The sequence below is a fragment of the Syngnathus typhle genome, linkage group LG9 (assembly GCF_033458585.1).
Source record: "Syngnathus typhle isolate RoL2023-S1 ecotype Sweden linkage group LG9, RoL_Styp_1.0, whole genome shotgun sequence".
In the NCBI taxonomy this organism is placed as follows: domain Eukaryota; kingdom Metazoa; phylum Chordata; class Actinopteri; order Syngnathiformes; family Syngnathidae; genus Syngnathus; species Syngnathus typhle.
The window spans coordinates 6,248,157-6,266,467 of record NC_083746.1 but is presented as its reverse complement, the minus strand read 5'-3'; the positions used below and the strand labels follow the sequence as shown (position 1 = coordinate 6,266,467).

Sequence of the window (18,311 nt, the reverse complement as noted above, 5' to 3'; positions counted from 1 at the left end):
TCATAATTGTTGCATGTCGTGATAGAATCGGAAATCGAGATATATACTGAATTGTTTTTAATTGGAGGGATATATCGTCAAACAAAATGCCACATTCACAGACTTTACAAATTAATTTAAGATGATAGGAAATGAATTGCATTATATACTCCCCGACTGAGCTGCACCATATCGAATCAAATCGGATTCCTGCTGATTCGAATCAATCCGCTCCGCTTTAGAACTGTCCTTGAATCAAATCGGACCTCGTGTGATATCTATCAAAATGTCTTTTATTGGAGAGATGCACACCTTTATTATGATACTTGAATGGCTGATTAAAGACACGGCAAGACGTTATTAACCACTAAAACTGGACAGTGGTCCAATTTCAAAGAATAGCACAGAATGCGGTTTGAAATAGAGGAGGTTGGACAAGCTTGGCTAATGTGATATTTTAGAAGGTCTAGGATGGACAAGCGCTGCACTTTGAACACGGTGGAGGTTAAAGCAGGCACATTCTATTTTTAGACGCCAAGCCGCTTTAAAGTGTTTCATAACAGCAGTTCATATTACATCAACGACGGGGCGAACATCTGTATTGTTTTAATTATGAGCTTTCTGTCGGTTTAGGAGGCTGAAGTATCACATGCTTGTCTAATAATCAGTCATTTTGGGGAAAAATAATTAAAAATGGTCAAATCTCCAGTTACAAGGTGACAAACTGAAATCAAGTCTTGGAAGTTTTTAATAGTAAGCCCACAAATACACTACACGTCTCATTCGATTGGTCAATATATAAATGACAGTGGATTTTATTGTGTGGTGTACTAACGAGAGTCCAAATAAAAGACAGCTCAGCAGCCTTCTTAAAATCCCTGCCCAGAGCGAAAGGTCCTCTGTACAGCTGTGCTGACGAAAACACCACGTTATAATCCCTGCTCTGCCATTCGGATCTCTCCGACCCAAAAGCCTCCAAAATCCGCTTTTCAATTGCATCTGCCCATCCAGCGGAAGACATGTCCTGCAGGTTAGGCAACTACTACCCGCCACCGTCAACCCAAAATTATTAGATTTTTTCCTTTTGGACCAGCATCGTACCTGGCATGCTGATGGTTCAATCAAGTGGACCGCTTCTATGATTCAGAATTTAATATCGCAACAGATGTTTCCAGGAATATTCCATTATAGACAGTTAAGGGCCCTCAAAGCAAAGAACACTTGAGTCATTTGTCTAACTTCTCAGGTCGGTACTCTAAAGTTGAGCACAGTGTTATTTTTAATTCCGGTAGTCTTCCTCCAATTTGGTGGAGTTTCAAAACAAAATTTGATTAAAAAATTGATTATATTTGGAAGAACCAGAGACGCTGCTTGCACGATCCAAATCAAAGTATTTTGTTTGCAACAAGCTAGTCAACAACATGTCAAGTGGCCACCATCTATGTGGAATTGTCTAAATAAAATGAATGAGCACTTCAAACGCCTCCAAAATCCTCCATGACAAGCTAAAAAAACAAACAAACAAACAAAAAAAGACTACAATACAATACACAATTACTCATTTCGTTAAATAAAGTCTATCAAGAGCAAGGTAAAAAAGAACAACAACAGAAAAACAAAATGGGAAAAAAAAAATCCGAAACCATCCCAAAATCTCGTAATATAAATACTGTTCAGTAAGATTGACAAGACATTACAACAGACATCAACAACTGGTTCCATTACGTCCGAGCCAAAAATGCAATAACACTGCACTCTTGTGATCAGTATATTTTTTTGCAATGGCAGCAATTTAGCATCAAAAGAGACCGATCAGTCTCTGCGACACTGACGTATAGGCAGAAACTCCATTTAGGTGATTGAGCGAAGATACTAGAGCAGGTTGTCTACTTTCAAATAGAGAACATCTACATTAGATTTTCTTTGCATCAGGAAGAAACTCCTGGGCCTCAAGCTGATTTACAGACACAAGGTTTCTTTCTGTCTGGGTGCTGCCATTTAATTTCACTGTTCTTTGAGGGGTGCTGTTGCTAGTAGCAACAGTTTTCCTTTCTGTCAGATGCAAGCATAATGTTGGACCTATTAAACAAGATATGAGTTTTTAAAGTGCTGTGACTAACTTTGCTTTTCTGTGTGTGGACTCTACAGCCATGACAAGACAAAAAAAATTCAGAATCTTGGATCGCATTTAAATATATATATATAAAAAATGGAGAGTTGTGTTTGTGATCAAAATTCAATTTCTGCATGACGACAGACATTTCATTAAAAAATAATTAAGTTCAGCATCACAGCCAAAGATATATACTGGTAGTTTCTGACCTGGATTTAAATGCATTGGCACATAGGGCAGACTGCACTTGACATGTCCTTTTGTTTTATTTATTTAATATTTACCTTATTTATTTATATCCAGTATTCGGTATAATTATCATACAGAGTATCTGTCCAAGTAAGAACGTTACATGAAGCTTAGTAGAAATGACAGCAGCAATCTTTCAAATTTAATGAATAATTATTCCTTGGTGGAAAGGCCGATTATGTATATAATTAGCTCGCCTAATGACCGTGTCCATTCAAGATTTAAAAAAAGTAGGATAGTTATAAATCAAGTAGTAATGCTCAAAGTTCAATTTGATTAGGAATATATGTATTTTTTTCTATAAAACTGAATTATTACTTTAAACTCAATCTATTAATGTAATTAAATTAATCTAAGGGTTTCTTTCTAACAGATTTACCTTCAAAACAATATTTTCTGGTTTTGGCCACATTCTATCATAGTCAAAGAGCGTTACCTGTCTGTGTTGTCATATTGTGATGGATTACTTCCTGCTCCAAGATTAGAAGGTTGACACTGTAAGACAAACAAACAAAAAAAAAATCCAAATTACATGCTTACAATGGTCTAAGGTGAAAGCTCAACAAAGTGCATCCCATTCCCAAAATTATTTGCCACTTATTAAAAAGCAGAAATACCATAAATCTATTGTGGGACTGCCAAGTCAAATCCTAATACTAACTGTTCCACAATGCTGGTTGACTTCAAAGTCATTCCAGTTTTTTTTTTGTTCAATTCCCATAAAAAATAATGTAACGTGAATTCATTATTTCAAGACTCAGTCACCAAACTTTTTAAACATATTTTTAACATTCACAACTATCCAATGAAGAGAAAAATACTGACAAGAAAAAAAAAAAACTCATGATAGAACGACTTTTGGAACCATGGCAGTTTGTATTATGTCCAAACATGTGCTTTACTTACACCTTTGTAATTGTGTTAGAACACTTCCAGTATATGTGGCTGTGTGGCAGACCAATCCCAGAGGCCATTTTGTTGATCACTATGTAGTCGCAGGTCCCTTAAGTGCGTCACTGGCTTCACACTATAAGAAGTCACAAGTGAAAATGGGTGTCAACACTTTTGCAATAGTGACATTTGTGATATTTCATAGTTGAAAGAAATGTGTGCGACTGGACTGATCAATCAGTTTTATTTTGTTTAGTGTGCCTGGGTCATTATAAGACATGAGCAAGAGCTATCAAAAACTTCAGACAAAAAAAAACATTCGGCATGTCTAATTGGATCAGACAAAAAAAAAAAAAAGTCTAATTGGATGTAAAAAGAGATGATCAGTTTTAGAATAAAGTTGACTTTTTATCTCTCTCTCCAAGGTTGGCAAATTGCCGCCATCAAAAGACATTTTTATTGCTATTTAAGTGAACATGTGTAGCCATAAAACTGAACTTTGGGAGACCAATTGTCTGTAGCTCGCAGCTATGTGTGGCTCCTTATACGGTCATTGTTTCGAAAATACTCTAAATGCAGGCGAGCAGGGAGCGCAACAGGCAAACCGATCACTGCGATTGAAGTAAAAATCCTTTCGAGGGCTATACATGAAAACTGGTGAGAGATAGATATGTGGTCTACTTCAGTACAATAAAGATCTTAATAGATCTTAAAGACTTTTTACTTCCCAACGTTTTTTAGGCCATGTGAGCCCCCTCACTCATACGTCTTAATGATTCTCCACAAGTAGCAAGTGATTTGTGTAAGTGTAAAGAGAGCTGTCGGAAAATAAGCACTAGATGGGAGGTAGGAAAGTTGCTAGCTCAATTGGAAACTTCTCGGAAATTTCTATGGTGGCAAAACTTGTGTCAGGATTATGTAAACACTGAATTCATTGTTTTTATCTTACATTTGATATCCAACTTCATTTGTTTATTATTCTTCCAAGTTCCTCGGTCAGGTCACAGAGTGGCTGGCTCTTAAGTTCCACAAGACAATTCAAAAAGTCCACTGCAAAGAAATGTAAATAATGTATAAGTGTAGCATTTACGACTGCTGATAGGGGAGGGTGGAATGACTCTTAACACACCTAACATTAAAAAAACAACCTAGGGGCCAAAAGATAGGTGGGCCTGTGCTTATTTTGAATGGAAGGAGGTGAAATTGGCCTGCAAATCATCTCATTATGTTCATCTGTGTATCTCACTTAAGATTAAGGGCCCTATTTTTGTATACAGGCCCACAGCATAAAAACTGGCACATCTTCGTTTTTGTGCTAGGGCAAGTCTAGCTTTCCATGTTTGGAAAAAATACCACGTTGCTCTGCTGCAAATTCTGGTGGGTGTTTTATTCTACAGGCCCTGTCGTACTTGAAAATTTGATGACAGAAACTAGACTAGAATTTAAACTAGCTAAAAGCAGGTCTAAGTAGTGGCGCAGGTTGTGTAACAAAGACATGAGCGCACATGTCTGAGCTGCAATGGCCGTGAGGTACTCACCTGACGTGCTCCTCGTCTGTCTTTTGGACGTGATGTCAGCCTGCAGCAGATGGCATCACAAACAGATGCCGTCAGTCCGTAATCGCTGATGCTCTGCATGACCTGTGATTGTGGTTGTAATAGAGACGAAATGCAACATGATCAAAATTGTCATGCTTATTAGTATCAGCTGAATCTTATGGGTAAAATCAATCAAGAAAAAAACCCTCAAAATGAATAAATTAAATAAACAAATAAATAAATAAATAAATAAATAAATAAATGGATTCTATATGTATAAACTTAACAACAGTCTGTTTTTTTTGCACATTAAAATTGGTAAGCAAATATACAAATGAATTGAGACCGAGTGAATTCTTTGTTTTGTTTACTAAGTCGCCATGGATTTAACTGGATAACTGCATGCATCCATGTGAATGTGTGTGTGTGTCACAGCTGGATAGGAGTCTGATCCCCCCCTACCACTGTGAGGACAAGTGTTAAAATAAATGTTAGTGTGTACCAGGTTGACACTAACTACAACTGCCACGAGCAACACTTTGTAGTAATTCCACCCACCTTTGAGAAGTTCAAAGATTCTTTATTTTTTATTGCATATCGGCACACAATAAGAACAATAACCTCAGTGTCGTTGCCGTAGTGACTGAGCATCACCAACCTCAGCTAGTGGTCTCTAATAATGGTGAAGCTTTGTAATAACGTTCCTGCTGGGAATGATTCTTTTTTTTTTTTGATGGGTGTACTTTATTTATGCAAGAATTGAAAAGAAAATTATTCTTAGGTGAGCCTTGGAGTTAAGAAAAAAAAGTTGTTACTTTACAATGAAGCTACGTTCCTATGGCAGCGACGTGACCTGAATTTTTCCCTAAACCATAATTAGCCATAGTTTAGCAGTAATTCATGCTAACAATAGTAGTCACGTATCTCCTAATGTGCAAAAGGGGAATTAATTCAAAGGCTAAATTGAAATATTTTCCTCTTTTTTATTTCCTTTTTATGCTTTTGGGCATTATTACTTTTTTCATCACAGCTGGACACTTTTGTTTTTTACAAAGTAAAATTGCCAAGGCTTAAAAAACCTATTGGAAGTAATTGCAAACTATCCATTTGTCCTTCAACCTTGCCTTTAGAGATGTGCTTTTAAATGATTACCTTTTGTCCAAACTCCCACAGGTCCAGATGAATGAGCGAGGACTCAAATGCAGACAAATGCCTCATTAGTTTCTCCCCTGAACAAAAAATGACACCGTTTAATGGGTTCCCTTTAAAGCGAGGCCACCAATGGAGGTGATGAAAGATGCTGATTTCAAAAAAAAATTCTGCCTGCCACCCAATGCTGTCAAAATTCACCTGTAGCCTCTGATAACTTAGAAAGCATTCATTGGAATAAAGCTGTAACATTTGTGGAAAGACTCAAGTGCTGTGATGCACAGTATATGCCTTGCTTATTTTTGAGATGACACTTTACAAAGATCCCACTGCAAAAAGTATCTTTGTAAAAGTTGAATTTTAATGCATCTCTCACCTACTCTGCAGCTGCGCCTGACACTTTGTACGTGGTAGTATAAAAATACACATACCGGTACATGACGTCTTTACTGTTCCCATAGCACGTTACCATAGCAGAGCATTCACTCGGCTGACAATTAAACACATTTCCTGACACTCAAATAGAATGACACCTTTAGTAGTTTATTTGAGTAGCTGTTAATTATCTTTCTTTCTGGCCTTTCACAAGAACATCAATTCAAACTATGCTGTGACAATTAATTTAAAAAATGCGTAGGCATAGTAATCCCGAAATTAATTGTGAAGAGTTATTCCCAATGCACACAAGATCATCTTTTAGACACCCTGACAATCGGGTTTTTTGTTGATATATGTAAAGGCACAACCTCATTAGAGCTTTCATTTTCAACCATCAGTGGTGTTAAAAAAAAGAGTAAGGGCATGAATGCCAAAGTTCCTTCTGACTGTGGTTGGCTCATTACGTTGTTCATGAAAGACTCAGGTGTCAAAGGTGGCTCATTTGTGAAAACATCTAAGCTAGTTCCTTTCATAGAAAAGGCAGACATAACATCCACTCCGTGTAGCTTGTGGGGTCATCAGAACTCTGATTATGGAAATTGCTTGAAATCTAAAATTCAGCTTGATCCACAAAACAAATATGACTGTGAATAAAATACACAATTAACATTGACTATTTTAATACACAAAATGATAACAAGCAAAATCAACAAATAAAATGACTCTTATTGTTGAAGTCTAATTTTCAAGTAGTCATTCCATTAGTCGTTTTATATTCATATGCAATTATAAAATGCAATTTCCCACCACATTCCAAAACATGCATATTCGGAACTGAAAGTTTGACAAATTGTGTCATTTTGTCTTCGTTACTTTTAGTCATAAATTACATTTCCCTAATTATTTTTTCAATTTAAGCATTGAGCAGCCTTGACCCACTGGTGGACTTTTGCATGATGACTATTGGCAGGCTAGTTGAGGATTAGCCATCTGAGCACATCATCCCTTCCTACAAACAGCAACAGAAATGAGGCTTTTAATCCGAGTCGGAAGAGCGGAAGGCAAATGCCCACATGCAATGTTGCATTATTATTATTATTATTCTGGTCTTTCTGTAGCTAGTGTTCAAGCAGCCATCATCTCAGTGACACATGCTAATTTAGAACAGAAGAGTGCAGAGAGACTGATTGATTATTGGGCTGGAAAAAAGTGTGAATGGAAATAACCATGGCTTCATTAATATGCAAACTCATTGGCTCACTCGTGCATAATGTCACTTATATGTTGCATAGAAAATGCATAACGTCTCATAGAAAAGCTCACATTATATTAATGTGGCTGATTTCATGGTAATAGTTGCTGATGAGATCGGTCACAATGATTGATTACATTCAATCGTTTATTCGTTACGTTACATGCAATGCTTGTTTTGCGATCTGGTCATCTATTTTGATACTTTTTCGAGTAATGCATGATCCAGATGAACGTGTGTCAAGGTCGCCATCTACTGGTGCAAAGAGGAATCACATCCACCCTGCTTGGGTGCAAAAGTTCAAAATTTGTTCAACAGCTCTCTCTTGTGGTCATTTTATACATTGCAGTGTAGATAAAACAATAAGCATTGTTTCTGTCGTACATTACATATCATTATCTAATTAAATAGATATTCAAACAGTGCAACTCATTTTACACAGGTTCACTAAACATTAGATTCCAAAGTGCCAATTTGAAAAATTATTTTCTGCAATGCTTTAAAATTGTGTTTCCAATATAATTATCATAATAATAATAAAAAAAATACAATCATGAAATATTTCAGTTTACGGCTGAGTTTCACTTTTTGAATGAACAATTTTTTACTTGATGATAGAGATGTTGATTTGCTATGCAGCTTTGCTAGTGCATTGATGTAGTTTAATTAATTCAAGTCAATTAATTAAGTCAATTAATTGCATCACGCCATCAGTTAGAAACAACTGGACATTACGAGTCTGCAGCTTGAGTCATGCTTGCTTACTTACCAGTCCATGTTGTACTCACCCACATTTAGCTGAAAAATGTCTCCAGCTCGCCCTGTGACCCCCAAACAGGATAATCGGTATATAAAATAAGCGAATGGATGGAAATTTCTTCTTTGCCTAGAAAGACAAAACACAGTCTGTTTCATAAACACAGCACACAACATACTTTGTCCTGCAGAAACCTCATTTAAAATCTGAAGATCATTCAAAAGCAACTCTTACCAGTGACTGATCCTTAAACATATTTTTCCATCCTGTTGACAAATAGAATAAAAAGACAGCAGAGGAACAGATAATAGGTCTGTATTTATTTTCATCAGAACACAGTTTTTTTTAATCATTGTAGCAGTAGTTTTCATACTTCTCGAAAAGATCGTGACTTGTCAGACTTGTTCTTATAAATCATTTCATCAAAGTCGTTTGTAAAAAAATTAAAGAAGTTAGTCCAACTAAAGCATCTATAATATTACAATATACTGGTAGTGTAATAGTAATCATAAGAATAATAATCATAATCGCAATGATACTTCTATATGCCTTTCCCCCCCCCTTCCCCATTTCTAGAGTTGATAAAATCTTTCTGCATTCACACACGCACACGGAACCACAACCTCTCTCGCGCTGAGGACCAAACACATTCTCTTTAGCATGAATGATTTCAGGTATTCAAAATCATAACAATAAAAAAAAAAAAAATCAACATTAGAAATACAAAAAGAAGAATAAATCCCAACATCATGAAATCAACTGAATACACACAAAGAGGAGGAGAGAACACATTGTTCAGCATACCAGGGAACATATTTACAACCAAAAAAAGAGAGCAAAAAAACATTAATGGGCTTCTGCATAGATCCACAGGAGAGAGAAGAGAACAAATACCAGACACGTGGAGAATAATTGGGGTACTTGCACAATACAAATGCGCAAATGGAAAAACAAACAACATTGGTCTTTTGTATGTTGGCGTGAGATAGTGAAAAACAAGCATTGGCTACAACTGCTACAGACCACAATAATCTGAGCTGTAGACTGAATTAAAAGGGCCAGTTGAATGCAGAAAATCAAATCACATATAGCAAGAACAAACAGCAGAGTGACTATAATTGAGTGTGCCTTCATTATCAAATGTGGGATTTACATAATAATATCATTGTTTGCACAAAAATGTCCATCCATGACGCACGCGTATTTGACACTTCCAAACATTTTCCATGTGCTTCTGGTGAGGTTTGTTGATGTTTATGAGGTGGAAGCCAAAGGTTCTGCGACCCTGACGGACCCTGTTTTACTTCCTGTTGCTCTTAATGCTTTCAAAACCTCGCGCTAATTCAGCTTCTAATGTTCCTGCAAGACTGCGGCGGTTTTGCATTGGGGACAAGTGGAGGACATGTCCCACCACATCTAGCAAATCAAATGGCGCTGTGCCAAATATCAGTGCTGGCCAATGAAAAAGCGCGCACACGCACGCGCGCACACACACGCACAAAATGAAACGGCAACATAAAATCACAAAACTGCGTCCTTTGCATTGGACAACGGGGATGTTTTACTACAGAGTAATATTACGGTGTAAACAAATCAATCGGTATAAACGAATGTGTGATAATTTTGATGTTTATTTAATGTTTATTTAAAATTTTAAATGCACTCAGTGTTTGTCTGTCTGAAGCTCTGTGCTCCTGCCATTTCTCCTGCTCAGAAAACAATCGCTTGAACAACCTTTTTTTAAAACCTGGGACTATTTGCCTCCACCCCAATTTTTTTTCCAATAAGAGCCATGAAAGAATCGGCGAACTTGCGTCGAGCTAAATTGCTGTGTCTACCAGCTCACCCAGTTTTGATTTGCTATTCTGAAGACAAGTTGCAGAAGTAACAACAAAATAGATCAACACTACCATCTAGCGGTTACTTAAAGACTAGCAGCGTTTTCTTTTTTGGACCATATTTCCAGAATAGGTATCATTGTAAGGGCAGGTGGGCTTTAAATGTGTGGGACATTGCTGTAATCCCTCAACTGCAACCTGTATCATCAATGCTTGACATCAGTTATCGGATCGGACATCACTTTAAGATGGAATCTATGTTTTATTGATGTATTTTTACCTGATCCCTTGAGTTGTGGAGCAAAATAGAGAAAAGAAAAAAAAAAGAAATAAATTGAGGTCAGCCCTTGAGGTCCCATCGATCGATCCTGTGGTCAACATCTACGTCTACTCGACATTAATGTCTGCTGACTGACATGATTATCCCGCTTTGACATGTTTCTCCTCATGGATGATATCTTTTCATTAACACGGTAAAGCTGTGACGGAATGTAAAAATAATAATGAGTTGTATCTTAAAAAGCCCTTTACTTAATGAAATATATTCTGTTGAATAAAACAAACCAAAAAAAAATTGTTGTGTATTGTGGCAATATACTTACTGAAGGGTGAAATTTTCCATCTCATTGGCAACCACCCCCACCTTGTATGATCGACAGGTAATGTTTAGCATAACTACACAGAGTTAACAGTATACCGAGTATCGGACAAAACACCCGGTCATCAGGTTGCCTGTGAATTAAAAGGCCTGAGTTACATTGCTAATATAGTTTTGGTTCAGGTGTAAACGGAGAAATGAACATTTCGAGACTTTGTGACAACTTGGACACAAATGAGCAACAGTTCACAGAGATGGGAAGAAAGAGGTAAGTAAGAGAGAGAAGCTATGGAAGTGTTGACTGCAGACATACCCGACTGGCTGGTACTGAGGTTTAAAAGGAAATATGGATGAAAAGATGAGCGCTTACATAAACATATTTGTATTCCTTTGTGTTAAAATCCTCAAAGCAAACACAACCTGAATGGTAGTTGAATGACTCCCATCACATCTTTGGTTCTTTGTTCTGTGAGATACAGTCATCGCATCTATTAGCAAATGTTGACTGAATACGCTGGCTTACCCTAATGTGTTGCTTACAGAATCACAATTTTCAATTTAACATGAAGTGACAAGATCAAGCTCACTGCTTGTGTTCTTAACAGATATTTTCATTCAGTTTGATCATTTGGCTCGCGTTCAAAGGATAACACTTTTGCTATACAAAACGGTCAGCTATGATGATAATGGCAAACTCATTCAAGTCTAGTAGCGCAGATTGTTTAAATGCGATTTCAAAAACGCCAAGGCAAAATCCTTTGATGTCAAAAACAATCTGCGCTGATTGATTTATTTTTTTGACAGATTCAAAAAGTAATAGAAATAGAAATCTGGGCTCGGGTTAAACTGCCATCATAAGAGTTTTAAGTCAAGATCCTTCAGGAAAATGATCAAATTTATAAACGAAATGATTCGTGAAGAAGGGTTTGGCATTTGTTCAATATCTCACAAAACAAAGTGAGGGAGACCAATACACCTGTTTAAATATTGAGGGCCCTCTATGAAGACCCTCCTTTGGCGGTGTGATCACATAACATATGGCAATTTCCTACTATACACATGAACATCAACAGTGAGAGAGAGCAACCAGGCCTGTTCCGGGTAGAGTCACGTTTGTTTGCAAACTGTGGATACAAAAAGTCTACTCAATTTTAAAAATGTCTTTTTGAGAAATCAAAAACGTCAACAACTGAGATAACTCCTTTCAAGGGAGATGCGGCTGTGTTTGGAATTACCTTCAAACTCATTAAATGAGAGTCAGCACACATCGTCACAATGTAAAGTGCCTCCTATTAACCCCTAATGAAGTTCAGCAAACAAATACCAGGAAAAAGACGACGAGAACAAATCAACTTTATCTTGGATTTTTAGAGGCACTTCAAAAGATGGCTCTCATTATACATGAGCTTGAATGTGACACAGCAAAATCCCAATTATAAGAGGATGTGTACACTTGTACAACCCCATGATTGCAGTTGTTCATTTTTACTTCCGTGTTCAAATCAAACATAATTGTCCAGGTCACGTTAAAATTTTTTGCAATGATTTGTCTTGGTCTTAACACCTGACTTCCCCAGCCCTGTTGTGTTCGAAGCAATTGTCGTTGCAATCTTCTTATCTGAAAGTAGGATATAGTGGTGCTGAGTGAAAGCACACGCAGTTGCAGACATATCCTGCTTTGCTGGGTTCTGTGTGAAACTCACAAATGGTATGCTTTAACTACTGCAATTTTAGGTGAGCAAACTTTAATTTGGGTTACGTTCGACAAATATCTTTGCTGTATTCTGTGTAAAATGCACCAACTGATAAATGTCAGAACTGATGTAGCGATTTTGCAGGATTTGAAGGTGAAAAGAGAAAATTAGGACGTTGACTTTGGGATTCTGAGTCACTGTGAGAAATTGCACACAGAAGCAGAAAGATCCCGCTTTGCCAGGTTCTGTGAAAAATGCACTCATGGATCAATGCAATTTGACAGGATCTCCGTGTGAAAGGCTACTAAGGCTTTAACTCTGTGTTGTGCAACTTGTGATCAGATCACCAAAGATGGAGTCTAAATTGGGCCGGACCTTGTTATTGTATTCAATACCCTGTGTTGTTGAACAAACTGTGAGCAAAACAAAACAGTGAGGGCTCCACGTAATCAGGTTAAAAAAAGGTCCTCAGGGTGTTTGCATAAAACAAAACCGAAAAATCCTAGCATACATTATTCTCGCAGCAAGTTGTTTTGTTTGTACACGTCACCTCTCTAAGTACTTCTCCCCTGTCCGCCAAACAAACACAAAAGATGAGACGTCAGAAAGAGAATATGATTGTGATGCTTCATCCAGGCAGTGCAACAGAAAATCATGAATCGGAACACAGTGTAAAAAAGCTTAAGTGAGAGAAACTCAGCCAGCAGGAAGCTGAACGTTCCCACTCAAAGGCTGTGGCATTGTCCCCTGTTCCTACCAAACGGGCTCGACGAACCCCTTCCCGCTTTTATTTATGTGTCTTGATTGGGTTTGTGTGTCTTTTGTGTCAAAGCGTCCCAGCGTTTTTTTTCTTCTCTCCATTCGGCTAGGAAGTGTTGCCGCACAAGCGCACAGCTCCAGCAAAAAAAAAAAAAAAACGGTGGCTGTATTTTTCCATCGTGGTTGCCATGGTGAAGGACCCCCCCCCCCCCTTTTTACCCCCTCACCATCCCACCACCTTGACAACCTCACGTCCTCCGAACGGCTCCGTCACTCCTCATTGGCAGGGCTCTCCTCCAGAGGCGCGATGGCGGGGAGGCCCAAGCCCGTTGCATTGTGGGATGCAGTGAGGCTGGCGAGGAGGACGAGCACCAGCAGGCAGAGTTTGAGCCGGCTGTTACACAGTCTGCACGCTGCCGAGGAGCTGAGGGAGGTTCGGTGCTGGCACGACGGGTGAGTTCTTTTCAGCGTCCCCCGGGAGGGGGTGTCCACTTTCCAGTCCCACCGCACGTCGCAGCACTCTGCCTTGGGGTCCACCCCTGATGGATGGTCCTGCAGCAACCCTGTCCACCGTGCACGGGGTGGGCGGCAGAGAAACATATTAAGCATTACACCACTGCACCCGCACTCGGAGGCACAGTAGGAGTTATGTACATATTTGAAAAAAAAAAAAACCTACTTTTTCTTTTTAACTTGCACTGCTCTTTATTGTGATGTACTGTACCCACTGGATATTAATTTTTGCGGCGTCAGCATTTTGCTGCAGCGATACCGATTCCGCTTCATGAGAATAAGAAAAATGACCCAACAAGTTAGTCGTATCATTTGTTGTTGTTGTGTTAAGACAAAATACAACTCACAATCTCACTTGTCTCATTGGTGTCGAGGTGCCACGTATCAGATTTATTTAAGTATAACGGCGTCACCAAGACGCTTCACGATATGTCAGGTGTTCTTTTAATGCAGTGTTGTATTGGCGACCTTTGGAAATGAAGGCCAAAAGGTTCGACCTCGTTTTCATCATACCATAACAAAATCGTCCAAACACAAATGTTATGATCCGATGAAATCACAAATCAATAAACACTGTTTCCATTTCACACCATAACACTGATGATTAACTCTCTGTCATAGTATCACAGCAGCAACAGTTTTGTAATCTTAGATAAAAAGTGATACATATTGATGCGACTGCATGAACTTGTCACTCGTGTCCTCAGAAAGCCCACCACAGTGGGAGATGAGGGCTGGAGCAAAAACTCCAGCAGCGAGTGATGAACCAACAGTGCGGCCCATTCAGGGTCCAAAGAGAATGAAGAGACAGCCCTGAGGACGTGACAAACTTGGCAAGAGGTCAATGACGCCATCACTACGGCGAGGGTTAAACGCGTCCTTAAGGACACCGCCATGTCGGGAAGGTCGGGATAATTCGTACCTTGTGACGCAAGATAAAACTGTGGGGTCAGCCGGGACACTGGGGAGAGGAACTCACATCTCAAAGGGTAAAGAACCTGGCTGAAATACTTTTGAATTGAATGACTTGTTCTTAAAGCTATTTTAGAAGGTTGTAAATAGCCAATTGTCTGGTTTTTTTTTTTTTCATCCTTACTTGCAAGCTGGTAGTTTAAACAAATCTAGTATGTTGTTAAAACAAATATATTACTGTAATGGGACTAAATAAAAATGGAATGAAACTGCTAAATATTTCCTCAAATAAAATGAATCTTGTACTAACCCTAACCCAAAATCGATTCCTCTTTTGAATCCCTTGAGGAAAACAGCAGGACGTTTTGAAAGAGGCTTTACTTCGAATAATAATACAATATGTCATGGTAAATATTTGTTTTAATTAATTATTCTAACGTCTACAGACGAGAGGTGGCATCTCGAAAGCACATCAACAGGGGGAGATGTAGACATGATGCTGTTGAACTTTTCAACTTTGGGTGAAATGAAGTGGCGATTGCAAAAATAATTATATGAGTGGTTACAAAGTACAACCCCACAATATTATATACAAAAAAATAATTAGGTACTTCTCTGCTTATCTCTAATGTGTCTTTGAGAACATAGCCTCCTGGCCACATAAATACAGAATTACAGTATACAATGCCAAGTGCTAAAAACAGCATTAGTACACAAACTTCTATCTGTTATAGGAGCTAATTTAGCCTTAATAAGTACAAAATAAAAATGAACGTATTGCCTCTGCAACTTACGCATGGCACTCCTCAAGTCCACCAGGGGGCGTCATCCATTTACAATAGTCTTACTCTTTTGTGTCTGGCATGTGCAAAATTCACTGAACAAGTTTACCCATGAATAATTTTCTTTTTCTTTTATTTTAGTGCTGAACTCTTGTATGACAGTTTGGAAATGTTAAAATACTAACACGCTGGCACAATCTAAGTTTTAAGAGGATGACAATTGAAACAATGCAGCAAATAAATTTACTTTTTATTATTTCCAATGGGTATAAATGCTTTACTGCTGCAGTCATACTATAATAATAAACATATTCAAGTAATAGACTTTGTTGTTATATTATAATCTATATTGTGAAAGTAATGCAAAGTGTGAATTGGTTATCTGTGATAGCGTATGGTCTTTTCAGAAGAGAATCAAGAAGCATACCTGTACATATAAAACTGGGGCTGCCTCCGTGAATGAGATCGTCATTGTCGGGCAGGATAAAGGGGCACCGCTTCTGCACCTCCAGGCAGTAATGACTACAGGGGATTCTCTTAGTGCAGTGCAACTGGGAGGTCTGGAAGTAGTGAGAACACAGCCATGGCTTGTACGCCAACTACAGGTGCGGGAGAACAGAGAAAAGACCAATGACATGAATTTTTTTTTCACACTTTATCAATCAAAGCTTTCATCCGGATGTTGTTTGACATCCAAGCTGAGAAAATGCTGTTAGATAGTAAGGACCTTATCAATTTATGGGATTTTCCATTACATTTAAGTCTGAATCAGTAGTTTGGTTTGATATTACAACTGCTGAATGTCCATATGCAAAGTAAATGCTGATATAGAAATTTGTGATAACACTTTGGCTGATAGCGAAAATGTGTATTGTCAGCAAAATGTGATGGAGATCATCGTCGGCATACAGGAATAGAAATATAGATCCAGGTTTGTTAATAGAAGATTATTGCACACGCTCTACAAGACCAAAAGAAAACAATGATTTGTTGGAACTAAAATAATATAAAATAAAAATAATGACCAATTCATTTGATAATCGATTAGTTGCCAATTAAGCATGGCACCTGCAATAAGTATAAATTAAAATAAAAAATAGATGAATAAATTGTATTCAGAAGAAATGGAACAATAGAATCCAAAGAATCAAATAATTATGTCAAATATAAAAACTACACACACAAAAATAAAACAAAGTAATAAAAATCCTCATTGACAGGCAACCTTGGTTTGCTGTTGATAACAATTCAACAACAACATTACAGCACAACAAATGATATGTAATCACAACATGGCATAATTCACAGAGCGCCGTTTGCAAACAGGAACTCCTTTTCTTTCTCACCTATAATTTGGATACTGTTGTGCTATTCTCTTCTTCACACAACAAGGTGGCAGACACACTATGTGCTCTTATTATCACCTGCAGCCATTAGCTGCTATTTCCTGTGAATCACTGCGAGGTCTGCAAGTTAAGCTAACGCCTGCTGGGAGTTAATCGGTGCGCCTAAAAGCGAAACAGAAAGTGCAGCGCACCGGGATGTTAAAAAAAAAAAAAAAAAACGACAGTGTAAATGTGTTTACATATGTGTGATGTATTCGTATTTGGTAGGAGTGACAGGAAAGTAGCAAGGATCCAGAAATAGCTGGAATGATTCTAAGTTCTGAACTTTCTATGCTCATCGAGGATGATGTAAGATTCGAGACATAAAACCTGAAAATTAATTAATTACATTTATTTACAAATTATGAAATGGGACCATACCACTTTTGATCATTTGTGGGGTGGGACTGCACCACCGCATCCAGTGCAAAGGGAACATGAGAAGGAGTTGATTATTGTTTATTGTTGGCTTTTACTCCAAACCAACAAACCACTCAGATGGGGAGAGTTGTGTGTATAATCATCCCTTATGCTGCATAACATTTCCAATGACATCATTATTTAAATCCAGCTTTCAATAAACACAGTTGGGCGTCGCTTTACGCATGACCGATCGTGTCAACGTGCAAACGTATTTACACGCGGGCTAAAATGCCACGCGCTGATAATAATTACGTTTGAAATCAAAAGATAAGCTTGGCTACGCAGTGCACACAGACAAACATGCACACATATACACACACATTGGCCTTCTGCCTCATCTGATAGCAGAGTGGGAATGTCAGAAAATGTGCTTAGATGCCCCCATGTCATGGGCGCGTTAGGCTAATAGCCCGAAATGGATGCATGTGTGAGAATATGTGATTGTACACAGGGATCTTTTGTTCCCGCACTGACGGTTTCCATTTCATCTTAGCTGTTAGCGATAAAGACTGTTACAGTTATTTTCCAGCTAACATTACTAACCTCACTGTAAATGTACCCAGTGGTGTTTGTTTTCACAGAGACTCAGCAAAACTACCCCCAAGAAAAAGTGCATGGACGACGCTCTGACTGGCTATTTTTGTTTATATACACACGCACACAAATCAATGAGTCCAATGCTGACTCATCAATTGCTGGCAATGCTATAAGGAGGTGCCAGAGGCAATCATGATGACTGTTGTTCAAGCTGAGACCTGTTTGAGCCATTCCTGGGATATGGTTGACCTCAAGTTGGTTTTCATTAACTTGAGTTTCCAGGCCACCCTGTGCTGCCTCACAAAATGCACATGCAAAAAAAAAAAAATGCCACTAGCATTAAAGGCTACCGTATTTTCCGGACTATAAGGCGCACCATTAATGCATTATGTCAGATTTTTAAAAGAAATCAAATCACTCCATTTTATCTTTTTTACTTCAACTTCAGACGCAACAAATTACTTTATAATCACAAAATAATAGTCTTTTTGATTCATGATTCATAGTCTTCAGCGGGCCATTTATGATTGATTTCATGACACAATGCTTTAAATTTAGGAATTT

At 38.1% G+C, this 18,311-nt stretch overlaps 1 protein-coding gene across 1 annotated transcript in view; it reads right to left on the bottom strand.

The window, feature by feature from the left end:
• Nucleotides 1-13,439: 13,439 nt before the first annotated feature.
• LOC133159856 (NALCN channel auxiliary factor 1) overlaps nt 13,440-18,311 on the bottom strand; it is a 48,105-nt gene continuing 43,233 nt past the window's right edge. Inside the window, exons 2-3 of the mRNA XM_061287239.1 lie at nt 15,830-16,001; nt 13,440-13,758 (exon numbers count right to left, since the gene is read on the bottom strand). Of these exons, the coding sequence (XP_061143223.1) occupies nt 13,466-13,758; nt 15,830-16,001 (465 nt within the window). The 3' untranslated portion in view covers nt 13,440-13,465. The remainder of the gene's footprint in view (nt 13,759-15,829; nt 16,002-18,311) is intronic.